General features: G+C 41.2%; 2 protein-coding genes across 3 annotated transcripts; one reads left to right on the top strand and one right to left on the bottom strand.

Annotated features, from left to right (window-relative positions):
- Positions 1–2,109: 2,109 nt before the first annotated feature.
- LOC119906509 (mitochondrial poly(A) polymerase) lies at positions 2,110–16,636 on the bottom strand. Its single transcript, XM_038723902.1, has 9 exons — positions 16,441–16,636; positions 15,724–15,890; positions 15,347–15,580; positions 12,949–13,173; positions 10,883–11,094; positions 9,469–9,695; positions 6,813–6,905; positions 6,643–6,716; positions 2,110–4,510 (listed from the first exon to the last, which is right to left on the bottom strand). Exons 1-9 carry the CDS (start codon positions 16,619–16,621, stop codon positions 4,172–4,174), a joined length of 1,752 nt encoding a protein of 583 aa, XP_038579830.1. The 5' UTR covers positions 16,622–16,636; the 3' UTR covers positions 2,110–4,171.
- A 396-nt stretch (positions 16,637–17,032) lies between these two features.
- map3k8 (mitogen-activated protein kinase kinase kinase 8) lies at positions 17,033–25,491 on the top strand. 2 transcript variants are annotated; one of them, XM_038723905.1, is made up of 8 exons: positions 17,033–17,157; positions 17,750–18,118; positions 18,236–18,406; positions 19,487–19,748; positions 21,602–21,708; positions 22,611–22,763; positions 24,382–24,628; positions 24,720–25,491. In XM_038723905.1, exons 1-8 carry the CDS (start codon positions 17,101–17,103, stop codon positions 24,842–24,844), a joined length of 1,491 nt encoding a protein of 496 aa, XP_038579833.1. In that variant the 5' UTR covers positions 17,033–17,100; the 3' UTR covers positions 24,845–25,491. The 2 variants fall into 2 exon arrangements, with proteins under 2 accessions (XP_038579833.1, XP_038579834.1); XM_038723906.1 differs by having other exon boundaries at positions 17,046–17,153.
- Positions 25,492–26,343: the final 852 nt, after the last annotated feature.

Genomic DNA, 26,343 nt, shown 5'->3' with positions numbered 1-26,343 from the left:
CTCATGATTTCATTGTAGAGGGACATGGAGATACAGGCTGCTGCATTTGAACTAAGGACACTTGAATGTAGTTTCCAGTAACATTTTTTAGCCAGTACACGCTTCTTTAGAAACTCTGCAGCTGGAGATACACACAGTGATAACCTCAGGTCTTCATTGTGTAGCAAGTATATTCCAGTGCATCTCACCACATACTATGCAAAGCCAACTGTGGTGTTGATGAGTGGGAAGCCTGGGAGTAAGTGGGAGGCTGAGAGTCCCCCGGGACACTTGTCCTGTAATGACTTCTCACAGTGTTGTGGGGACAATTCATGGAACTGCGGGTGGGAAGTGCTTTGGAGATTATGTTCACAGGTCTTTGTGGAGCCAGTGGAGGTAAGTGGAAGGAGTGGCGTAATGATCAGATGGCTTGATAAGATAACTTCCGAAAGTGCCCCAACTGAAAAGGCCTCCACATCAAACACCATGTTCTCCAGGAGCAAAACCCTTTTCCTCAAATGCCAACAGCATTCTGTGAAAGAAGCTACTCACAATTAGATTTTTTTTTTTTAGAGGGCATTCATTCTAAAATGCATGCAGAGATCTTTTTCATTTCTTGTTGTTTTCCCAACTTTTCCTCTCTCCCATGTTTTCAAACCCTCGGGGCACCTTTTAACATTCTTTCAGGCTCTGAATGCGCATTAGGAGCAAAGAAAAAGGCAGCAACATAAACTCTGGCCATCGCCCCACTGAACCTCTGGACTTCCTGAGAGAAGGCCAATCCATCTTGGACTTTTCGCCAGTTTTCCCAATAAATCAGAGCCCACGGTGTGCCGCCTGCAACCACTAAGGAGGAAGGTCACTGTTGGGCAGGTTAGCAAAACACAACCTTGGTCCCTTTGCAGACTTAAGTGCTCTATCACTAGGAGACTGTCACATAAAACCTTAACAATGGTTAGGAAAAGCCAGAAAAAAACATGATTAACCTTGTCCTGTGGCAGCGTTTTGGTAAGTGGCCACAGTTTCTATCTATCCCTATAATTACCCCATAAACTGTTCAATAGGAGAGTCCCATCAAAGAGGGGTCTATAAAATACTTCTACAAATCAGAAGAATAACGGTGCTGACGTCTATCTCTTTCAATTCAAATTCTCCAGAGGTGTTGATTTCCCCATCCAATGCGTCTCTAACCACCGTGTTTCAAAACCACTCTGTTGCTCCACTAGAGCAGACCCATCATTCAGAAACTTACTCACGGAAATAAAAAAACTCTGCAAACCTCAAACACCGCTGCCACTCTGAGAGTAAAAGGAAGACTGAGATAGAAAGAGAGGCACGTTGAATTTGAAAGAGAAAGGAGTGAGTGAAGTTCAAAACAAGGGGTGTGTGAGGCTGCCTCACTCCCATCTGTGCCATGGCCCGGTGGCAGAGGGTGGATGGGTGGAAGGAGGTAGGGGGGAGGTAGTTAAAAGTCTATCCTCTCACCCTCCTGACCTCCCACTTCAATGAATAGAAAAACAGCTGTGTGCTACACACTCCCCGCTCCTCAAATGCTGTCCCTTGGGCCTGAAGCACAGACATACAAACACACTCTGGCACACTCATAGGATGTGAACCTGCAGATGCACTCTTAACACATGCACCCTATGGTCTTTTCTCATTCCCCTATTTCACAGTCACACATACACTCTGAAAAAACACAATCAGTGTAAATGCATCGCCTACGCATTGTTAAAAAGCAAGTATGTCGGGGGCTTAACGGGACTAACCCTTTAACCTTAGATACAGTTGTCACTGTAAATCCCGATTGTCCACGTTACAAACTCTGGTAAAAGCGGTTGACAGCGGGATCTGTGACCTTTTTACCAATTTTGTTTTGGACCACATTTCGAGCTAAATGATTAGTGGACACAGGCACTGTAAGCTGGAAACTGAATTAAGAAGAGTTAAAATGACAAGTCTCTTTTCCCAGATTTAACATGACATATCGACCAGTGGCTTTTCAGAGGGATCAATCCATTCTACAGACTTCACCACAAAGCTGGCTGACTTTGGTTCCAATGACCTGGGTGACCAAGTTGATGGGCTATCTACTTCCATATAAATTAAACACACGGTAGCACAATTATGTCACTGTTTTAGTCCATTCGCTTCAAAAAACTTTAATCCAGATGTACCATTTGAGAAAGTGCTGAGTGTTCTTTGTACGGTTTCATTTAAAAAGCCCCTAGCACCCCAAAAAGGGACAGCGGGTATTAAAAGGTTATCAGACAAATCAAAAACAGAAGTGAATACACTCTAACAATACTATTAGTTAAATAGTTTAAATGATGTGTAAAAAGAAATATAAAGCTTTATACTTTTCCTTTACCAATTAGTCGGTAAAAAAAGAAATTTGTTTTCCTTTTTAAGCTGATTAAATTTTACCCTTCTATTTATCTGTCACTACCTCATTTTACTTTTTAACTACTTAAATTTCCTGTGTTTTTGGTAATAAGTATGTGAAGGTTGTCAGTTATCCAGGTCATAGTCCCAGCTGTGTTTTTGGTAGTTTACCCAAGAAACACAAATGCATCAGACTAGTCAATGGAACTACAAACAACTGTGTGGCTAGCTAAACACACCGAGAACCAGCCTTTCCAATTAGCTACTGCACCTAGCTGAATCTAAATTCCATAATATTCTATAATGCAATGTGTACCTATATAAAGTCATGTTACTGTAGTTTAGGTTTTACTTGCTCTAGTCTAGATTTATGATGAAAGTCAGCTTCAGCTGGGTAGCTATAGGTCAAAAGGCTGGTGCTCGGTGTGCGTAGCTAACAGTGTTTTCAGGAAAGCGAACATGCCACTAAGACCTGTAATTGCTGTAGTATGATATTCTACATTGAGAGTTAAACAATAAAATAAGCTAGTCAGAGATAAACAGAGTGAAAATAAGGCAGTGATGTATTTTATCAAGTTATTGCAGGTAAAAGAAAACAATAAAAAGCTTTTCTCTTTCTTTACCAACTAGTTAGAGATTAAAGACAACCATTTTGAGAAATTGGCAACCAGTGTTACAATGTTAAAAAGTGGTTGCCACTGGTAACTTTTTAAACATATAAAGAATAGGGTCAGCAAACAGCAAAACGTGCACCGCAAAATAAATAATTTCTTAATAATGATGCATTAGTGATATTTTAAATTGCTGTTACAGTCAGAACATGAATCAAAGGTGGTGCATTTATTTACCAGTGTGTGTGCGCACAGGTATCTGTTTTACAAGACAATGGTGAAGTAAATTAAGTTGTTTGACTGTGGGTTGAAAAGTTCAACTAACCAGTCAACATCACGAATGCTGACATTTTGTATACCAGGAAGGTGGACATGTTTACTGATAACACTATCAGATAACACACAAGCTAGATTTTTATTTGGTTACTGTAATAAAAGCTTTTAAACATTCTTTTAGGTCACATTTTCATTATTAAGATGATCTGGTATGACTGCATAATAGCTTAATTACTCAAAATATAAGCTGACACAAAATGGCAACCCGATTTTTAGTTTCAGCAACCAAAAGCTAATACTTGGTTGAGAGCCTGGCATTTACTTTTAAAAGTTACTGTAGAGTCCTGTATTCAGTTATAATTTTGATGCATCTGATACCCATTTACTGCTTTCTGTCAGTTTTCAAGCGCCGTAATAAGCAAACCCAGTTTTTCAGTTTGCAATAAAAGCTTATTATTCCATCTGTGGGCTAATTTAAAATTAATACAAAAATGATATCTATAGGCCAACCTCCAGTGATTTTGTCTGACGTGTGTTTCAGATTATGTTGCGTATCAGTGAAAATAATAACAGATTTTGAATAACCTGTGAATCTACAGTCTTAGCTCCTACATGAGAATCTGGCGGGACATCAGTTTCCATAATACTGGCTTTAATTACAACAGACTAGGTTAAGTCTACATTAAAGTACCCAGTAATCACTCCCTTATCCCAGGTCCCAAACATATGCACATAGAGGCCTCAGTAACACCCTCCAGTGTCCATGTTTGGAATTAGAGTCCAGCATATATATTCCACTGCAAAGAACTCAACACCACCTCAGAGAGTATCAAGACATTAACACCAGTAGGTGTCCAACAATGAATGAGTTAAAGTAATGGTAAGAGGATGGAGTTGAGTTCTGAGATCTCCTAAGCGTCTTAGCTTTTCTTTTGCTGATTGTTATTCTTCAAGGATTCCAGCAAGCTCTTGATCCTCTCACTGGCCGGCTCCCGTCTTCTTTTCTTGCGACTTTTGATCCCTGCAACCTGGGAGGGCAGGAGGAGGGTAGCCAGTCCCCAAGGTGTGGGAGTGTTGCCTTTATTTCCACTTCCGGGTGTGTTGGTTTCACTCTGCTGGAGCAGCCAGGAGCTCTCCTGACACAAAGCCACAAAGCGCTCTAGCTGTGTGGCGTTGACGTTCTTGCTGACGTTCAGAGAGGTTTCAAACGGGTTCTGGATGTGCAGTGGGGCTACCTCCGGCTTGTTCTGCTCTTTGCCCTGGAGAGAGGAAAGGGGACAACGCTGGCAGATGAAAACACATTCCTGAGTAGCCGCAGCCATAAGGCCCGTATGTACTGTATGTTATGGTCCATCTATCTTGTTGGTCATGGTTTTAGCTCTCTGCTGCTGTATCTGGGGCACTTATAGCTGACTGGAATACCTCTCCACAGGCTACAGATGGGAGAGGGAGACACATGGACATGGCTCTGGAAGACATTTTGACTTGAGTCGTGAAAAGGAACAAGAATTTGGAAAAGGCAAAAATGAGGTAGACTGATATGAAAACCTGCTATGCACATCGGATGTGTTAGCAATGGAAGCATGTGATCTGTACTTCTATCTAGCAGTCTAGGCCATCAAATGAAGCATCAATATGTGGGTCAGAGAGAAGTCAAGAACCTTCCATGGTACTTTGCATGCCATACTACTGCCTAAAACCTGACAGTAAAGTGGCAGAAGGTATAAAGGGATAGAGCTGTAGGGGGGTGGGGGGTGGGAGAGACAGAAGATGGCAACATAAAGCCATCAGTCAGAGGAGGGGAGCGAACCAAAGAATTCTAACACAGTAAAGCAGATTTATGGCTGTTGCTCCACTAGTGAAAGCCTATTGGCATGGGTCACGGCCACAGTCTACCTGCAGGTTTCCTCTGCCGTGTCAAACCTGATATTAGTCTCATATATTAGGCCGCAGGGTCTGTCTTTCCCAGAGACATCAATTCATTAAACTCCGAGCACTGGCAAAGTCCCTGCATCTCATATAATGTGCCACCCAAGCATGAACAACTCCTTTATCAACTAAATTTCTAGAGGCAAAAGCAATAAGCAATACATTACATATTATTAACTATCCTGTACAGAGAGAAAAAAATAACCCTGATATTCCGTTTCATACATGACTTGGAAACAGATTTCCAGCCCGTTTTCATCTTTCTTCTCCATTTTATTTATAAAAACTCAGTTTCACTATGGATACGCTTTTGGTGGCTATGAAAAATATTATACAGGCACAAACAGGCAACGACAGGCTGGATACAGGTCTAAATAGAATAAATGTGTGTTTATTTACACTTAGCCTGGTGGAGCTTCTAATTGGGATCCCAGCTCAAGGGCGCCGGGCCCCATGGGGCCGGCATCAATCACATATGACAAGGACAGCTGTCTTCTGTGTGTGGGAAGACGCCATCCACAAAACACTGTTTATTACCAACAGATTTCTTTCCTGGAACTCAGCTCTGGGGCTGAGAGGGGAAGTTGAAAGGAGGCTGAATTCTTCTTTATATTCTGGTGTCAGTGATGCAATGGTTTGATTCTCAATTCAGATTAGAAGCCATCTAAGTAGCATGATGGCCTGAGGGCTGGACAGACCATTTTATGAGTAGAGCCTGACTGGTACTGTAGGCAGTAAGCAATAAAGGTATTTGGGAGTTACAAAAATATGATTATTTTTACATAAATTACTTAAATTTGTTATTTTAAAGAATAGTCAGTGCTATCTGTAAGCTAATATTTGCCGATATTGGCCTGGCCAATTGCGCAGCTTTGGTTATGAGCATGAAACTTACAGAGAAAACTGGCTCTCCTGCACCATAAGGAGAAAATCTTTTCTAAGGACTATCAACAAATTAAAATTAGCTCTATTACTGTCTCCTAGTTTATTAAACATTTCTGTATGAATACGAGATTATATTAAGCTTCTTTTAGTTCTGTTCCACCAACTCCCTACAGAAATATCAGGCTCTCTAGCTGCTGAATGCTCCACTATGGTCACCAGCTCATCGCTAACTGTGTCTGTTTGCGGTTTGGTGCTGAGCAGGTAGAGTAAAGTGTAATCACTGAAAACAGCTGCCCACTGGAGCTGAAAATTACGCTATGAGAGTGGTAAGACTGAACAGTAAAGTTGACGGACAGCTACACAATAAGCTGGCACTCAAAGCCGAGGGGAGCTGCAGATTCAGGTGACAATTCTTTGTAGGTTCGCTACAAGCCTCACATTGTTTTTAGATTGTCATGTGATACACTGTTATTATAAAAAGCTTTAAGATTAGTCAAATAATCAAAAGATAACGGTCATCATTGGGCACATTCTTTTCTTTTGAAAGGACTTTCTGCTTTTGAATAATCATACATACCTTTCTGATAGATATGGACATCTTGTTGAACGCAAAAGTGGCGTAGAACTCAAAAAATTCATACAGCAGTTTCTCTGAGACAAAACAAGACAAGTCAAGTTAGCTGCTAACAGAAAAACTGGTATCAATCAAACTGAAATGTAGCCCTACAGCCCTGATTCTACACTCACCTAGTGTTTCTGTGTTGCTCTGGAGCTGGATCTTGCTGATGTCGCTGACAAACGTGCAGTCATTCCCCTCAATCACGCTCTTGTCCGCAGGACCTTGTGGGACGACAGCAGGGATACAAGGTAAATGACAACAACAATGGCCATAAACAAGACACAGACGGATGGTGTCGGTGCATCCATGGAAAGGAAACAGAAAGACTCAGGGGGAAGGACAGACAGCAGGTGTATCTATGTGTGTACAAAAGTGGTCAAACAAAACAAAGAAGAGAGCATGGTTCATGGCTTTGCTTGGCTGGTTTACTTATCCAGCAGTGCCCTTGTCACCAATCTCCTTCACTACGATGAGGCTGGTAGAGGTGGAGGTGGAGTGTGTAGCTGCCTGTATGCTCGTGAGTGTGTCCGGAGGGGTCACTGACCTTCCCAGAGTGATGGGCTCTTTATTGTCCTGTAAGCAGTTTTTGTGATAGAGTTTGCGCAAAACGGGGGGGGGGGGGGGGGGGGGGGGGGGGGTTGGAAGGCAATTATCAGGCAGCCAAGGTGACAGAGAGAGAGAGACAGACAGAGATGGAGGAGCTGCAGGGGGACTGGTGGCTACGTTATCACAGGACACGTTCATTACAAATGTACACATGCTAATAAAAACATTAAGTATGCTCTTAAGTCATTTATAGAGTCAAATTAGAAACCACTGGGATTATAGGAATACAATAAAACACCTACGGACACTGTACTGGTACTCTAGGTTGGTACCAAGGCTGCAGTTATATTTATGAAGTCATGGACAGGTAAAGAAAGTTCTTGATATATGTTCTGTGGAAACCTCAATAAGTTGGATGCATGGTGCAAAACAACACGCCATTAATTCATTTTAACCATTCATTCGTTCTACAGTATGTAAACCAATATATGAGTGTTTTGTTGATGTTTGTTTCCTCTGCTTTTCATGTTTGTTTCATGGATTAATCCTCTATCACAGTATACCTCATTTTATACCACAATAATGATAGTCTAGTTTTGTAGAAAATGTTTATGGATACAATAATGAGAGAGGTCTCTGTTTTAACCTGCTGAATTAAATACCTGAAAAATAGGTACTTTATTATACTGATGCAAAACTCATATAAAAATCCAATATTACAAGTCAACAGACTTATTGCTTCTATCATTGCCCACAACAATCTAATACACATATATTAAGGAAATAAATACTACGGTATAAACTATAGAGCAAACTCTGCTATGGTAGAAACATTTGCATAACCTCATGGTATTTATTTCGTCATATCGCCCCAATCCTAATGCCAGCTTTTATTTTAGTTCTGAGGTTATGGGGGAGGGGCTGGGTCAGTAAATGTCACTATTGTGGGACGTTCTGTGATGAGGGAAGATGCAGTGCATGTGTTGCCGTATGTCATTGAGACCATGTCATGCCAGACCATCACAGTGTGTCTTTTAAGGATGCAGAAAAAAATAAAAAAACAATAAAAGGTTGATCATAAAAAATAATAATAATTCAGGGTGAATTAAAGTGCATGACAATCAGAGGTGGAAAGTAACTCCCGTTACTATAATTAAGTAGTTCTCTTGTGTACTTTTTAAAGTAGTTTTAAGTTTTTAAGATCTGTAATTTTACTTTTACTTTGTTTACTTGTTTGAAGTATTGTATTTCGCTACATTTTAAATCACATCCATTAAAAAAAAAAACGGTGTTTGTGCGTGCCTCACAGAGAGGACTGACTGACTCTCGCAAAGAAACATCCATAGCTGCTAGCATGTAGGCCTAGTGCTGAATGTGAAAGCATCATGTATAGTTTATTCTTATTTTTATTTGCAGCCATTTTACTACAATTAGGCACCACACAACAGCTGCGGCAGCCTCTCCACACTGTTTTAACCTGACCTTTCATTTTTTCTGTGAGAAGGTATAATTTAGAAAGTTGTTCGGCCCTGTGGAGAGCCTCCAGCTGCAGTAGGACATGGATCATGCTTAAAATCAGGAGCGTCCGACTTCATCCAGCCAGAAGGAACGACCACCAACAGTCCGCAGAGCGCCTGTACTACTACCGACACAACCGATAGTAGGTCTACCAGAGAGGAAACGGTCAACATTGTCAACATTTTAGAGTGCCCCAAAATTTCAATAATCATGTTTTCAGGGGAGCTCACGTCTTATTAAAAGGAGCCAAGCTCCCCCTGGCTCCCCCATTAGCTTTGCTCAAATTTGCCAACCTGCTGGTGACTATTTTCTTTAATAATGCTAACGTTTATGATTACCACCTGTTTTAATGTAAATAGTATTATGACTTCATATACAGTCCTGTGTTCCCCATTTTCCCAGTCCAGTGTGGCCCGCCATAGTCTGATAATCTGTTCCACCTAATGAAGCGAAAACATTCTCAAAACTTCTTATTACTACATAAAAGGTTTAAAATGTTGTTTTGCACCATTGGTTTGGCAAAGTATCTGTCAAACTACAATCAAAAGTGCTGATTGCATCAAATACTGCAATTTAATTAAATAAGTATAATAAGTAGCCTATAGATATTAAATCTGTATAAAGAAATTATTTCAGGAAGTTAAAAAAGTAACAAAGTAAAGTTTACTCTGAGTAAATTGACAAGGTATCTCCTGAGTGAAAAGAGGTGCTGGGTGTTACCTGCAAGGTCTCTGAGGTGGTCCAAGGTAGGGATAATGGGAGGGCTCCTCCTCTGCAGGAAGAAGAGCACCATGACAGTGAGGGAGAAGTTGGTGATCCAGGCCCCGGGAATGCCGCTGGTGATGCCATGGGCTCGAGCCCAACAGCGCACAGTGAACACCAGGAAACGCACGCGCGGGTCCAGCACTCCGTACAGGTACAGTAGCTCTGTGCTCTTCATGGCCACCCTGTGGAGATCATACAGAATTACTACTCTCTGCTGTGCATGTTTTGATGGGGCTTTATTAAGTCTGTTCATTTCAGCGTTGGGAGTGTGGAGACGTCCAATGTAAGTGCAGTCAGTACACTAAACTAGGTGAATATTAACACTTTATATTTTTTAAATATATATTATAAATTGAGTGACCTGCTCTGGGACAGCCAAATAGGACATACTGCCACACAGCAACTGTGTTTCTGTAATGTTCTCTTGGATATGTAGCCTGGGCACAATGTCCCTGCATGGGCTTCATGAGCAGTTAGATGTAACATGTTTAATTTAAAATGCACATGATCTACTTGTAATATATTCATATGTATGACTTTTTCACTTTTGGCTGGTTCTTTTTCTTGGATGACAGTCATAATATTAGTGGCTACCTTCTGATTATTACGTGTTTTAGTTTCCTTATGAATAACGCGTATTGTTTGTGTTAAATACATCATTACAAATACATGCATTTCCCTATAAGGTATGGATCCCACTATTGTTTTGTATAGCATATATTTCTAAAACAAAAACAAGTCAGGGGTCAGTGAAACTAAAAGCATAGTAAAACCACCACTAGAGAGCAGTGTTCAGCTTGTTGCACTGCCTCAGTCACACTGCTGTTAGTTTACAGTTTCTTTGACACACACAGGCAGGAAAGTGCTGCGCTTCAAAGATCTCAGATCAAGATTTAAGAAAAGTCCCCCTCAAATCCACCCACAGAGGGTGCAGTGTGGTTTTCTGTACGTTAGCAGGTGTGTACATGTTTGTATTGTACCATCAGCAGAGACCACAATCTCTTTGAGGTTGGAAGAGAAGAAGTGAAACACAAACAAGCCCCCTCCTTGGCTTTCCTGTTCAGTTTCACGGTGGCAAGTGTGCAACTGAAGCATCACAGCACTTCCTGCCAGAGTCTGGTGTCTGTTTGGGACTTTTGCACCACCAGTGTGGCCAAAACCATATTCAGGACACAACAAAAAACTAGCAGTTTCTGTGAAGCAAGAGGGCTATGACCAACTCCAATTGACATTTCGAAACGTGACCCTTCCAACTGAATGACACATTTTTTCACTGCAACACCAGAGAGCCATGACAAATAATTGTTCATACTGTTAATGTATCGTAAATAGGTCATGCTCTTATAATGTATGTGCACAGGGTAAATACCTGTTATTGGCTGTGAGGTCACACTGAAAACCAGAGGGCTGGTGGGCGAAACGGACCAAGGGGCATCGTGCGTTGAGAATCTTCTGCACCCCTACACACCCAGGTCCAAACTGGTCCACACACTCCCCAATGACTGACAGGGTGCTCTGGGTGACAGCCCGCTCGGAGTTGGCCCTCTTCATCTGGTACTCCAGAGACAAACCTGATTTTGGCTGCACACACAGAGTTTAGACATGTTTAATGATCCTTAATCACTCTCCATGTGTTACTTAATGCACTATACTTGCTTAAGCGCATTTTATTTGGGTTTACAGATTCTTAATGCACTCTATGCACTATAATGTGTCCTCCAAAGTTCCCATAATGGAATGAAAAACTACTGTCCACTATTGGTCTCTCAAAAAATGCTCCACTTTGGTAATCCAAGAGTTTTAAAACAGTAACTGATCACATACATGAGACAACATACACACATACAGTATATATATATATATATATATATATATAAGCTTTACATGCACATGAAGGTTAATGTCATCCCATTCTTAATCTGTTAGCTTTAATATGGACTTGGCCCACTCTTTGCAGCTATAACAGCTTCAACTCTTCTGGGAAGGCTATCTACAAGGTTTAGGTGTGTGTTCATGGGAATTTTTGACCATTCTTCTAGAAGCACATTTGTGAGGTCAGGCACAGATGTTGGACGAGAAGGCCTGGCTCGCAGTCTCCACTCTAATTCATCCCAAAGGTGTTCTATCAGGTTGGGGTCAGGACTCTGTGCAGGCCAGTCAAGTTCTCCACACCGAACTCGTTCTCCATGTCTCTATGGACCTTGCTTTGTGCACTGGTGCACAGTCATGTTGAAACAGGAAGGGGCCATACCCAAACTGTTCCCACAAAGGAAACTGCCAGAAACTGCCAAACAGACAGAGAAGCATGATTCGTCTCTCCACAGAACACATCTCCACTGCTCTTGTGTCCAGTGGCTGCATGCTTTACACCACTGCATCCAACGCTTTGCATTGCACTTGGTGATGTAAGGCTTGGATGCAGCTGCTCGGCCATGGAAACCCATTCCATGAGGCTCTCTACGCACTGTTCTTGAGCCAATCCGAAGGCCACACAGCGTCTGTAGCTATTGACTGAAAGTTGGCGACTTCTGTGCACTGTGCGCCTCAGCATGAGCTGACCATGCTCTGTGATTTTATGTGGCCTACCACTTTCTGGCTAAGTTTCTGTTGTTCCCAATCGCTTCCACTTTGTTATAATACCAGCATAATAACAACAGTTGATGGTGGAATATTTACAAGTGAGGAAATTACATGAATGGACTTGCGCAGGTGGCAACCTATCCACTGTACCCCGCTTGAAGTCACTGTGCTCCTGAGAGCGACCCATTCTTTCACAAATGTTTGTAGATGCGGTCTGCATGCCTAGGTGCTTGATTTTATACGCCTGTGGACATGGAAGTGATTGGAACACCTGAATTCAGCAATTTGGAGGGGTGTCCCAATTCTTTTGGCAATATAGTGTATATACACATACAAATACACACACATATACACACCTCTACATAAATGTGATTCTAGGCAGCACTAATTAAATTTCTCAAAAAAAGTAAATGCCTCAAAAGAATTTCAAAGAAAAGCTTTGATGCAAAGCAGCCAAATACATCAGAAGTTTGTTTTTTTGGTCTTTGCCCCAGCAGTCTTCAGTTTCACTCTGAAGAACTCAGTACTCACAAAACTCAAATGGCAAGTTGGTAGCTGTTTCACTTTTTCAGAAAGGCTTAGCTGTGTGAAGTGGAGAGAGGTGCTTTATTTTGCCCAGCTCTATGCGATCCAAATCAGTATTACCAAGTACCAAAAAACTTATTTATATTTTTCATGGAAGATGTGTTTCCTGTGTTTTATCAAGCACAACTTTATATTTTGTAAAGTGAAAATGTTACGTTTGACAAAATAAAAGTAACCATCCCCTGTAGCTGGTGGCTTTGGTATTCACATATTAATCTTATTTAGTCTAAAGACACCTACTAAAGGACAACCCCAAACTCCCATTATTACCATCTTTGTGTTTCTCCCACTGATGCCATCGAGGTCCAGAAACATGTCCAGGTCACTGCCCAGTTTTCCAAAGCCGTTCACTGATGAGCCAAACGGCTTGATGTTGCATTCTGGGAAATAAGCAGCAGCAATGTCCTTGAGCAGAGAGCAGACAAGGAAACGCAGTCGGCTGTTCTCCTCTGTTAGCTGATAGGCTTCTGTCAGGAAGGTTACCTGTTGGTCTATCTGAGGCGAAATGAGGAGACAGACCATGGTTAACAAGACCCATGAGGCATATATATCAAGTTCTTTACTGTCAAATGCACAACAATAATAATGAAGCTCATTGTCAATACTCCCTTCGACAATGCTCAAACAATATATAAAAAGAAATCATGCTAAGTAAAAAGAGATAGTATCATGCAAACGTTTTAAGCAGGTGTGGAATAAATGCAATAAAGTAAGAATGCTTTCAAAAACAGACATGTTAATAGATTGTTATTTATTAATTAACAAACTACAAAGTGAGTGAACAGAAGAAAAATCTAAATCAAATCACTATTACTACTACTATTACTACCATCATATCCAGGACTCCTTGTTCTTCTCTACACTGAAGATAGTTTTTAATGATTTTCACTGTGTGTTTGGGGTCATTGTCATGCTGCAGAATAAAAGTGGGGCCAATCAGATGCTTCCCTGACAGTAGTGCATGATGAATATACCGATCAGCCATAACATTTTGACCACTGACAGGAGAAGTGAATAACACTGAATAGCCTGTTACCATGGCACATGTCAGTGGGATAAATAAGCCAACAAGTGAATATTTCATCCTCAAAGTTGATGAGTTAGAAGCAGGAAAAATGGGCAAGCGTAAGGATTTGTGCCACTTTGACAAGGGCCTAATTGTGATGGCTAGATTACTGGGTCTGAGCATCTCCAAAACTGCAGCTCTTGTGGGTTTAGGGCTGGGCGATAAAAAAAATGTTATCACTATAAAAACATTTCATATCATATTGATAATTATCACTATATATATATATATATATATATATATATATATATATATATATATATGTCAAATCGTTATTTCTTACAAGATTAAAGGCTGATTTTTGCTCCTGAGTGAAAATTGAAGAAACCAGATGGTTAATTATGTGGTTAAACTTATCTTTATGGTCAGAATGTGACACTTAATGCCAAACAGTGGATCTCTTCACAAGTCTGAGGTAGACCATTTATAATTATTATCGTTTTCAACAAATATGATTAGTTTTTTCAGGCCTCTTTTTTTCAACAAAATAATATTTTAATAGAAAAATTAAGAGCTAATTTGTTCGTGATTCAGATGAATTAAAGCAATATTTATTGACAATATACATTTATTATATTGTTAGAGGAAAATTATATTGCGATAATTATCATTGTTTTAATGCCCAGCCCTATGTGGGTGTTCCTGGTCTGCAGTGGTCAGTACCTATCAAAAGCGGTCCAAGGAAGGAAAAGAGGACGAAACCGTGATTAATGCTGGTTCTGATAGAAAGATTTCAGAATGCACAGTGCATCACAGATTGTTGCGAATGGGGCTGCACAGTCGCAGGCCAGTCATGCTGACCCCTGTCAACTGCCAAAGGCACCTACAATGGGCATGTGAGCATCAGAACTGGACAACAGAGCAATGGAAGAAGAAGGTGGCCTGATCAGATGAATCAAGTTTTCTTTTACATCACTTGGAAAGCCAGGTGCGTGTGAATTGCACCATGATGCACTATGGAAATATGGCAAGCCAGCTGAGGCAGTGTGAAACCTTGGGTCCTGCCATTCATGTGAATGTTGCTTTGACACGTACCGCCTGTCTAAGAAATTGTTGCAGACCAGGTAAACCCTTTCATACACTGAGGAACACACCACGAGTTCAAAGTGTTGACTTGGCCTCCAAATTCTCCAGATGTCAATCCAATCGAGCATCTGTGGGATGTGATGGACAAACAAGTCCGATCCATGGAGGCCCAACCTCTCAACTTACAGGACTTAAAGGATCTGCTGCTTACATCTTGGAGCCAGATACCACAGCACATCTTCAGGGGTCTAGTGGGGTCCATGTCTCGACATGTCAGGGCTGTTTTGGCAGCAAAGGGGGACCTACACAATATTAGGCAGGTGCTCATAATGTTATGGCTGATCAGTCTAAGTATCTGCGTGTATTCAGCATTTTGAGGAGACCATTAATTTTGATTCATCAGGCCAGAGCAACTGCTGTCATTTTTCTGCACCGCAGTTTCTGTACATAGTTACATACACATGTATGCATATATATGAAATGGATTCACACATTGTCTTTAGTGTTGAATTTAAATCACTAAATTAGTCATTTATTCTACACAGTAAATCTGGGTGTGATAACCCAGCCACTTACACTTTCCTCTCTGGACAGTCTCTGTATGAGCTCGTTGATGGGAATAGTGGCTTGCGGTTGGCACTGATGGCCTGACTGCTGGTTAGTTGAGTCAGCTGAGCCGAGGTTCTTCAGTGACAGCAGTCTCGATTTAAAAGGAACCATGGATTCATGGTTAACGCTGGGGATGACTGCCTCTTCAAGTAATGAAACAACACTTTCCCGGTTGGCAAATTCCACTACAGCATACATGCCCTGGAGAACAGCACCAATACAAACAAATTCATCATCCAACTGAGTCCTAATATGACAGTGAAGTTTTTCATATGTGCACCTTAAAATTTGTTGGAAATAAGTGCTTATTTATAAGAGGAACTTCATAAGATTCATTCACTTACATAGCTTTCATAAAAGAAGTATTTCTTTATATCTCCATGTTTTGATAAATGCTTAAGGAACTTCTTCTCATTGGTTCTGGAGTGGCAGCTGATGAGAACAGATCTCTCTGCCTGTTCTTGTCTCTCTGCCTGGACAGCATACAACGATTTGCACCCCTCCTTTTCATCTGACAATAAAGAAGCAAAATATTCAGTTTTAAACAATTACATGAAAAACTTTATTGTCACAGTCCAGCCATGTAACGTTAGCATAATGTTGCTGTCAGACAATCTTTGCAGAAGTAGATGGTGGTGATTTTAACGCCACTTGTGTGTCAAAAGTGGTCTTCCTTTGATACAGAAACTCACAACTTTTCAGAGTATGTGGCACTGTTAGATAAGCATGTGCATTCCACAAATTACCTAGCACAACTCCAGAAACAACTTTTCTATTTTGATTCTGGCATATCATCCGGAAAGCAGCATCTATTAAAATCAAATCGTATAAATGAAATGACTTCCGGATGAGACTGTATCGACTCCTTGGTGGACAAACAAAATGCCGAATTTTACCGACACCTTAATGATTCCATAGGTTTTTAATTTTCTATGAAATAAGTCACACATTTTGGACCATAGCCAAGGCTAACGTTACCCCAGACATTTTAGACTGAAGTTTGGTTTGGCCGTCGTTGTAAGCAGGCCACCTCGGTATGTTTGGCAGCTTTTTATACTAACCAGTTTCTTCTTTCCGAAGAGCTGCACTTTGCGCAGCAACAACATTTGTTCCAATATTCCTGTGAAGACACGTATCGACCTTCTGTAGACCCTTCACTAGAATTCCCCTTCCCCTCATATGTAGCCTGCACACTGCGAAGGAGGACGCCATTGCTGCCCCAATAGAGGCGCAAGGACGCATGCGCGTAGCTATGTCTACGGCAACTGAGAGGTACCAGATTATGGCTATAAAATATGTTTAAAAAATAAATATTTGGACAATTGGTTATACTTCTACTGTGCCCTTGGTAACTTTTACAGTCACCGTTGCAAATGTAATTTTAATTACCTCTTTTCATCATTTCTATACCTAATTAACTTCTCTTATACAGTCTTTAATTTTGTGACCGGCTGTTTTAAGAGTTGCTTTTACAAAAACAACTGTACAACTCATCTTCCCACAGGAAAACACCCATCGATTCTGTGGAAAGTGATGTCCTGTGTTTCAGCAATGAAGCCATGTGAAATGTGTTTTTCATTTGACAAAACAAAACAAAGGGAAAACGAAACACACAGCGCTGGCATCTGACGTTAAAGCCTGCCCCGCCTCCGAGTTGATCAACTGCACTTCCTTTAAACACGATCTCAGTCAGTCAGTCGGTCAGTGACGGCTGGTGGCTGATGGAGACGCGCTATGTGGATGTTCCCATCAAGGTTCTGACTCAAAGATTACGGCAAGTACGGCGTGTTTTTTCTCTCTCCTTAATCTAGCTCAAATCGTTATCGATATCAGATTAATAATTTGCTGAAATCAAAAGTATCAGCTAAATATTTTGGAGAGTGGTTGTAACTTCTGTATAACATCCCGACTTATTGCTATATTTTTTCCAGGCAGGGAATTTTAGTTTGGGATCTGAAATCTGACTCAGTATTTGTTCAATTTTAACATGGGGTTTTGATGGACAGGGAAATTCCTCTGTCTGTCAAAATGTTTGCACGTATTTTGCATGGATATATGTTTGCATATGTGTTTGAGCTGGATTCCTATTCACAGCCCAAGGACTCTGATGAGGGGTTTTTTTTCTACAACTAGAGTATAAGCAATTGGTGTTTTATGTAAAATAATGTCCAAGATTTCCTGGGGGCTTCCCAGCTTTACTGTGAAATTCTCTTCATTTCTTTGGAAACACACAGCTGGGAGGGGTATTTTAAACTCCTCTGAACCTTGCTGAATCAAAGAAGTGTCACTGTATATCCTGCACTCCAGATGAATTCTCTTGCAAGTGTGAACAATATGTCCATAAACGCATCTCCTGATGTTTCATTTTAGAGCAAGCAGCCCAAGTCAAGAATCAAAATGGATTACAAATATGATGATGGAGTAGAACTGCTGTTGGCTCACATGAATATAGAAGACATCATCAACGCTGCAGAGAATCTATATCAGCTTGAGGAAGTTGAAGAGGAAGGAGGCTTGTCATTCGAAGAGGAAGGTTCCTCTCAGGAGGAGATGGATGAGAATGAGGAGGCGGGTGACTCTGTGGGCTCACGGAGTCAGCAAACTGACTATGAAGATGGAGTAGGTGGTGTCCGGTACGGGACGGTGACAGACCTCCTGTCCTTTGTCAACCTGCTCTCCAACATGCAGGCATCAGCCCTGCAGCACCTGCCTAAGGAGATGGGAGTCCTACTGAACAAGGTGAGAAGCGTCACAAAAACAAGACTGTGTCTTTTAAGTCTTTCACTGTTTTTACATGAGGATGTGATTGGCCTAGAAAAACTAGTATTTTCTACATTTTTAAACCCTTGTTTGCAGAAGGACATGGCTGTAAAAAAAGGCCGCTACCAGATCAACATGGACGTGCTCCTGTTCCCATGGAAACTGACCTATAAAAACCGTGGCCCTGGCCTTGTGGCCAAGGGCTCATTTGGGAAAGTCCACTTGGCCCAGGATATCAGTACCAGGAAGAGAATGGCATGCAAATTGGTGAGTCCTGCTGAGAAACAACTAGAATCCAGCCAGTGCTGACTTCTCTGACTTGCTCTGGGTGCCATATTAATATTCACCTGCCAAGAACTGTTTCTTGACAAGGGAAACTACTTGTGTTTGTACAATGGCTGCTAAAGTCAACATGACATTTTGTATGTTTTCCCTTAAAGGAGGAAGAGTGCTCTTAAAAGAAGAACCAGCCTTTCATAACACACTTACATGGGCTAAGATTAATGCAAGAATTGAAATTTAACAGTGACCTCCCACAGTTTGTTTATGATAATGCTAGATTCATAATAAAAAACATATGTAGGCATGATAGATAGACAGAAAACTGATGTAACACAGTTCTGGCACACTTTTCACAACACATTCTTTTCTTCTCTATCTGATACTGCCCTCTTCACTTAAGGGGGTGAAAAGTGTTCTTACTCTTTGCTACATGGAAAATATTGAGAAATGAGGAAGGAGTAGTTTCCTACCTAGTATGGTGTTATGATCAGAATGCTATGTTGACACAGTGTATTGTACACACAAACTGACAAGGTTTACTGGCAATGTGAGTGTATGTGCTTGGTATGTGAGTTAGAATACATTTCCTGCATATCAGCAGATTAAAATGACTGATGAAAAGGAGAGTCATCAATTTATCATCATTCAAAAACTGTCAATTATGTAACAAACACGCTCTTAAGGAAGAGTTCAACATTTTGGGAAAAACCCAGTGTTAACCATTTAGCCTACCTCTGTCCAAAGGTTAAAAAAAATGTGCCTGCTGGAATCCCCTAAACCCACCAATTATTGTTTTTCATTTCTGTTTATCTACAGATTTAACATATGAGATAGAGGTGCAGGTGCATTTTTTTACCTTCAGACAGAGCCAGGCTAGCTGCCTACTCCTTTTACGTTAAGCTAAGCTAACTGGCCACTGGTTCTAGCTTCATGTTTACCATACAGATATGAGAGTGGTACCAAGCCTCTCATCTAACTCTTAGCAAGAAAGCAAATTAGCATATTTCCCAAAATTCATTCATTTGTGATGATGCATTTATTTGTATTCCATCGTCATCCTCACAGGTCCCCTTGGAGAACTTTAAAGCAGCCGATGTGGAGTTCCAAGCCCGGTACCGCCATGAAAACATTGCTGAGCTCTATGGCGCTCTGCTCTGGGACCAGAGCGTCCACCTGTTCATGGAGGCCGGAGAGGGTGGCTCGGTCCTGGAGAAGCTGGACAGCTGTGGGCCCATGAGGGAGTTCGAGATCATCTGGGTGACCAAGCAAGTCTTGCGGGGCCTGGAGTACCTTCACTCGCACAACGTCATCCACCATGACATCAAACGTAAGAGCAAAGGGGGGGAAAATGCCCTTCACTTGTTGACTGCTGTTGATGGATGTACTGCGTTGCGCTAAGCTATTACAAATGGGTCAGGAAATTATGTAATGTCAGTTCTTACCCTCTTTACGTCAAAGTCAAGCCACAGACGGATACAGTTCTGGTAAATAATTCTACCGAGAGTTTTTAGTGCCTAGCAGGAAAGAGGTGGTTCAATCTAGCCACAAACCAAACATACCATAGAAATATGACAATGACAATCTTACACACCAGGTTTGACGAACGTGTTTTAAAGGGGAACTGTTCAAATATAATCATCCTAGTTCCAGTAGGCTCAGCTGAGGTTTGTTGTAAGGTAGTTTCATGTTGGTTGGACCATAGCTGGGATCAAAGCATTCTCCATTCTGTCAGCCTCATTGTCTAAAGACCTGGGGCCCGGTGCACGGCGTGAAGAGCAGGGTTCAGGTAAATTTGGGACGTGTCCGAATCTACTTTGGCTATTTTAACGGCAGAACACATGGTCAGTGCACCAGGCGCATGGTTCACAAGGGTTGTACTTAGTCTTTTAATTAATCATGGGTTCTTTCTGTTGGGAACATGCAATAAAACAATCAGAGTGTCATATCCCAATCCCTTTAAAAGCCAGGGGCACTTTTACCTTGCACTGCTGTTATAATGGCAGATTATTGGCGCATTTTGAAACCTTAAAAAAATATAAATACAGAAAAAAGTGTGCCGCAGACTTGCAGCAGCAGAGAGAGAGAGATAGAGAGCTCATGTGAACCAGAGAGAGAGGTTGTGTGAATATGGACAGAAATGTCGAAATGACATAAAAACGTTCTTTGATCACGAAGCCTAATGTTACTCTGCAGCTCTTGTTTATCTGTGAAGTGTATTAACTACACTGCAGCCGCTCATCTTCTCTACGAAACATCTGTATCAGCACTGCGCTGCCTTATAGAAAACTATGATGAACTGGTCGTGAGGCACATCTCTATCTTCCAGGTGATTTCTTTATTATGTGCTGTATTGATGAATGGGTGTTTTCTTTAACGATTTACTTTAATAATTAGAGAGGCTGCTGTCTGTGCATCCTGACTGATCCTACCTGAGTGAAGTTATATTTCTCTCTTAAACCATACTATTGGAAGACGGCGCCCCTTAAATATCAGTAAAATGCTGCGCCATGTTTTTTTGTTGGTCAGTGAAATCTCTTTCTGCTGCTTCAAGATAGCAATGCAACAACAGTGTGCCTGACCACTCCTCATTTTAAGACTTACACACCCGTGGGCGCACAGATGGGCCCAAGTGCATTTCCTATTTAAACAACGTGGGCGCTGGAAGGGAAATTGAAAACTGTGTCAGTTTGAAACTAGCAATGACACTTGCACTGATATGGCCCTCGGTGTCTGGAAATTCCAGCCTGCTTCTCATGCTCTCTCAGGGTTAAATGTAGGTTCAAGAGAGGCAAGTGATTTAAGACAAAGACCAGCCTGGCCCTCTGACATGTTGCTGTGGTTCTTAGTGTTTCCTGCCTGCGATAGAAACATATAATTATACCTTGGTGTGTTTTTTAAATGCAAGTATGAGACTTTTTTCCTTTGCTAAAGGCATGCAACATGCTTGACTTCTTCTTGGGAGGCTTCAGTGGTCTTTTCCCATTTGAAATCAATTTAGACACAGTGCAAGCTTGTTCACAGTGTGAAAAGTCACTAAGTATTACCTCAAATGCCAACCTATAAAGCAAAGCATAAAAACTGAAAATACTGTAATCTGCAACACATGTGAATCACTATTATTACTATATAATTTTATATAGTAATAGCTATTATAATAATCATTTTCTCTGTTTTCTTTAGCCAGTAACATTGTCCTGATGTCAGACAAGGCAGTGCTGGTGGACTTTGGCCTGACAGTGCAGATGACAGAGGACATATACATTCCCAGAGACCTGAGAGGAACAGAGGTAAGAAAATAAGCCAGTGATCTGATAGAGTATTACAGGCTGCAATTGTGTGTAATGAATGCATAGATCCAACATCTGTTTTTTGTAATTGCTCAGTGCAATCAATACATGTTATTTCCATCTCTGATCTTGAGTGTGTGTTTTTACCAAAAACAAGGCAGCACTCTGCTTGACTCATGACTAGGCTGGACTTCCCCAGGGATATAAAGGACTAATGCATGTCAGCAGTAGCATATGTCTTTTCCAAAATGATTCATAAAAAGTGGATGATTGGCAAGTGTTGTTGAAGAGCAGTCAGTGCACTCATTGACCTCACTGATGCTAAAAATAGGCTTCTTCTGCTTCTGCTCAGTGCAGATGTAATCAGCACATAGAAAATGTTTGGATTAATCCAAGGGTTTTCTCACGAGCCCTTTCTCCCATCAAGTGTCCGCCTAGCTTTCCCATGTTTTGAACTGTTTATTATGTGTCAGTCTATATGGGTCTAAGGCACGTGCACCCCGGGCCTCTCGCAGCTTGACTTATGGAAAGTCCCAGGGCAGACCCCCAGCAGTAATAAAAAGAGAGACAGAACTAGCAAATACGCTGGGCTGTTCAGGCTTACATTACCTTGGAAGAGCAGGCTGGAATTTCCAGCAGAGAGACACACGCACACTGGTAGCGTGTTTACTTTTCACACTACAGTGGCCAGTACTTCTGCACTGCCTTTATCTTGGCACACACAGCATGGATCTAAAGGTTACCTTTCTACTGCAAATGTTTCCTGTGTGTTGTTCAGTGGTGATACATTCATTTGAATGAGAAACCAGTGAAAGAGGAAACACTTTCACACCTTTTCCAGCCATTATCCTCTGCAGCCCCATTGTATCTAATTCACATTGTGTTACTCTTCCTTCATTTAGATGTATATGAGTCCAGAGTTGGTTCTGTGTCGAGGGCACGACACCAAAACAGACATCTACAGCCTGGGTACCACCATCATCCACATGCAGACTGGTAGCCCTCCATGGGTCCGGAGATACCCACGCACTGCCTACCCGTCCTACCTCTATATTGTAAGTACTGTACATTTTTTATGAGCCACACTCATTTCATGAGGTCATATCGCAGTATGCTTTTTGGCCTTTTCCCTTTCCTTTATTGTGTTATATATCTTTTTTTACAAGATCTGGATAAATGTATGAACCCTGAATGTATGAAGTCTCTAATAAAGACCTTTGGCCAGACATTCATGGCCCCCAAAGGATAAACCCTACTGACGTGATCTCCTGACTTTTTCACTTGCGCCATCAGCAAGGTGAACTTTGTGTTTCTAAGAGAAATGTCTGTTTGACGGATAATCATGCAATTTTGTGCAGACATCTTTTAAGTATCTTTAAAATGAATGACCTTCCCATCAGCTTTAACTGTACTTTATATTTATATTGCATTATACCAAGTCTTAAAGTAAATCAATCAATCAAAGCAGCTTTTACATTAAAAATGGATCACATGACTACTTGTATAGTGAAAGGGGTAGCTATTATCACCTGACTAAAGCTCTATAAAAGTTCTAAAGCTCTATAAAGCGCTTTAGTCTTTGAGCTTGTTGTTTTGATTTCACAGACTATAGGCTTTGGTTCAGTCTTCTATCTTGTCGTCTTCAGCCTCAGTGGACAGCTCTAAAGACCGACTGAACACTACCTGACCAGCACCAAATGGCAGGCAAACAATGTTAGCAACTTGCTGGTGAACATAGTGAAGCATTTAGCGGCTGAAGAGCCAGATATTTCCCTCAGGAGTTGGTAGAGGCCAAAACAGCTAAAAGGAGAGTGAATATTGGACTTACATTCACCTAGTGGACACAAACATGACTCCTCGCCCCAGGGCTGAATTATTTAAGACCGTTGTATTGATAAGCTCCGATGTTAACTGTGCTTTTATGTGCACTTCATAAGGGTTTGGTGTAACTTCTGAACATGCTTGAACCTCTCACCTGCTCTGTGTCGGGGATGAACTCCTCCACACACACAGAACAAAGTCAGTGAACAGCAGGGCAGAGATCTCACAGTGGAGACAGTGAAGTTTGTGTTTTGTATGCAATTAGCATTACACCCGCACAGAGCCACTAGCATAGCTATTATAAGACACATTATCTCTACTTTCTTTTATAAGACACAGGCTGTGAGACTGACAACATTGTGGATCTTGCTGCAGTTGAAAAGGTGACACACTTTTCCATGACCTTGGTCAGGTCTTCCACAGCCTAGATTATCATGAGATAAAAAAGGTTGTGTGACTGATGGCCCATTTAGTCAGTCACTACTTTTTTAAAAAGGTTTTCCATGACATAGGTTCTTTGCTTTTACGAAGTCCTGTTTCTGTTTCAGATCTTCTGATTAAAATAGTTACTCACTTCCTCGTGAAACTGCGACATGGAGAAGTAATTTTACATTGTTAAGTCACTTCTACAGGCTGAGGTTTGCAACCTGTCCTTTTTCCTTTTTACCACGACCAAACGTGTTTAACAAGAAGAGAAAAAAACTAGGTCACAGCTGCTGCAGGTGTTTTTAAGTGTTGTGTTGTGTTTTGTTGTGTGGAAGCCTCGACTGTCTTTGTAACTTTAGTTTTTTTTTTTTTTTCTCTTATGCTGCAGTTTTCTAATGCCAATTTTGATTATCTCTCTTCCAACAGATCCACAAGCAAGCCCCCCCTCTGGAGGACATAGCGGAGGACTGCAGCCTGGCCATGCACTCCTTCCTAGAGCGAGCCCTGGAGAGGAACCCTGCTCTGCGGAGTTCTGCGTCGGAGCTGTTGAAGGACGAAGCCATCAACCCACCCAGGGAGGATCAGCCACGCTGCTGGAGCCTTGACTCAGCCCTGGAGGAGGCCACCCACACTATGCTACGGCTGCAGAGCCAGCACCACGACACCACACAGGGTAAGGACCTGGATGTTGAGGTCAATTTGGTTCCAGTAATTAATTAGATTCTTGCCCCAATTAAACATGAACTCCTTTCTCTTTTCTGCAGAATCTTCTCTGTACTCTGAAGACTCCGCCCATACGAGGAGGAAGGGCTCCTTGTACATTGACCTGGGGGCCTTGTCAGGTTACTGTAAACTGGTAACAGGGCCCCCCAACTCAGATTATGGTTAGCACCGCACCACATCTAACCATGTACGTGGCTGAACTTTAGCCTTTTCTCACAGCCTAGCCCACTCTTCACTGAGGGAGGACTGATGAATAGTTCAGACAGGTGGACAGCTGGAAGGCAACATGGCTCATTGATGATCTGCAATTAAGATGACTTGTAATGAAGGGAATTAGTTCAACCTTGATGAAACTGAACCTTGATGAACTGAAATGGACTGCTGTGACAACAACACTGCAGGACAGTGGCTAGAAGACATGCATTATGCATTAATAAGCATTAACTGTTAGTTATTGGTATAATTTTCCAGAGCTCCCTATGGGGTTTTTGTATTTGCTATATTTCAGAGTGGTTGTTGACACAATAATCAAATGTATGCAGTTTTTTTCCTCATGAAACAATGTCTAATAGTCTTTAAGAAATAAGTTATCACTAAAAATGTGTAAGCTATCTTTTTAAGTATGTTTGCACTATGCAAACATGTGTACGTAGTCTTTATGGACTCCCTCTTGTTAATTCCTGTGGAACATTAATAGCATCATGATGCTGTACAAATTACGCTTCTGTGGAATGCATGTGATATCTGATTTGTGTTTTGTACATCCTGTGAGATGAGACCTGGCGTGCTTTATACTAAAAATCAATTGTGTTACTTCTGTTTTGTTTATTATTGAGCATACTTAAATGCTCCTTTTCCCAATTCTTCACAGACTTTAGGGACAGATAATAGGAATAAGTCTTGGGAGCAAAGACAATATCTTCGCATGCTTTTCTTATGGATGTAGATTTGTAGGCAAGAAGGAAGCAGACCAAGAATGCCATATAAATAAAAATATGCCAGTGATTAAGTTGACAGGTGGATAAAGCAGACAATCCAACATAAGCATATAAGGAGCAATGGTGAGTAAGGGCATTCAAATTTGTAATAAACCTCAGTGCTCCACTATGCAATAAAATGAAAATTCAATACTGATATTTCACTACTACTTCAAGTATAGTTAGTAATTTAAACATATTCATTTTGGATTGGCTGCTTCGCAACTAAGAGAGATTCCTATGAAATTAAAACCTTCACTATGGGGTCGTTTGCCAGGATCATTGATACCATATCAGTCCCACAGAGGTTAAATAGCTGAGAACTGAATAAGTCTGTTGGTTGAGGGACGAAACGTGTTCTAGTATCTTCAACCAAGTCCAGTTGCCCTTGACCTTAACCTTCTTTGGATAACTATGACATGGATGACTGAGAACCTTCACAGACAAAATTCACTATGTCAGATTGTTTCACATTCGCATTCACATACTTTCTTTTTCTTACTCAATAATCTCACTATCAGACTTGTCTATTGGCAACACTAACATACACTATGTGTCATGCATTATCTCTAAGGAACAAAAAGTTTTTGAATGAATCCTCTCATTTCCAGCTGTCAAAGTGTGCACAAATATTTGGTATTTGATGCAGGACTGACTGATTGATCACTGGTGAGTGTTAATGGAAAGG

Source organism: Micropterus salmoides, unplaced genomic scaffold (assembly GCF_014851395.1).
Source record: "Micropterus salmoides isolate LMB-PRFRI ecotype aquatic unplaced genomic scaffold, ASM1485139v1 Ms_hic_scaffold_1, whole genome shotgun sequence".
NCBI classification, from domain to species: domain Eukaryota; kingdom Metazoa; phylum Chordata; class Actinopteri; order Centrarchiformes; family Centrarchidae; genus Micropterus; species Micropterus salmoides.
Note: the sequence above shows the minus strand (reverse complement) of the source record. Positions and strands in the feature narration are given on the sequence as shown.

Coding starts and splice junctions, on each gene's coding strand:
- map3k8 (XM_038723905.1), top strand. CDS start 17,101: ATGGAGACGCGCTATGTGGATGTTCCCATCAAGGTTCTGACTCAAAGA. Junction 17,158..17,749: donor TGACTCAAAGATTACGGCAA/GTACGGCGTGTT, acceptor GTTTCATTTTAG/AGCAAGCAGCCCAAGTCAAG. Junction 22,764..24,381: donor ACCCGTCCTACCTCTATATT/GTAAGTACTGTA, acceptor CTCTTCCAACAG/ATCCACAAGCAAGCCCCCCC.
- LOC119906509 (XM_038723902.1), bottom strand. CDS start 16,621: ATGCGTCCTTGCGCCTCTATTGGGGCAGCAATGGCGTCCTCCTTCGCA. Junction 9,696..10,882: donor GACCTCACAGCCAATAACAG/GTATTTACCCTG, acceptor TGATCTCCACAG/GGTGGCCATGAAGAGCACAG. Junction 4,511..6,642: donor TGTCCATATCTATCAGAAAG/GTATGTATGATT, acceptor TCCTCTCTCCAG/GGCAAAGAGCAGAACAAGCC.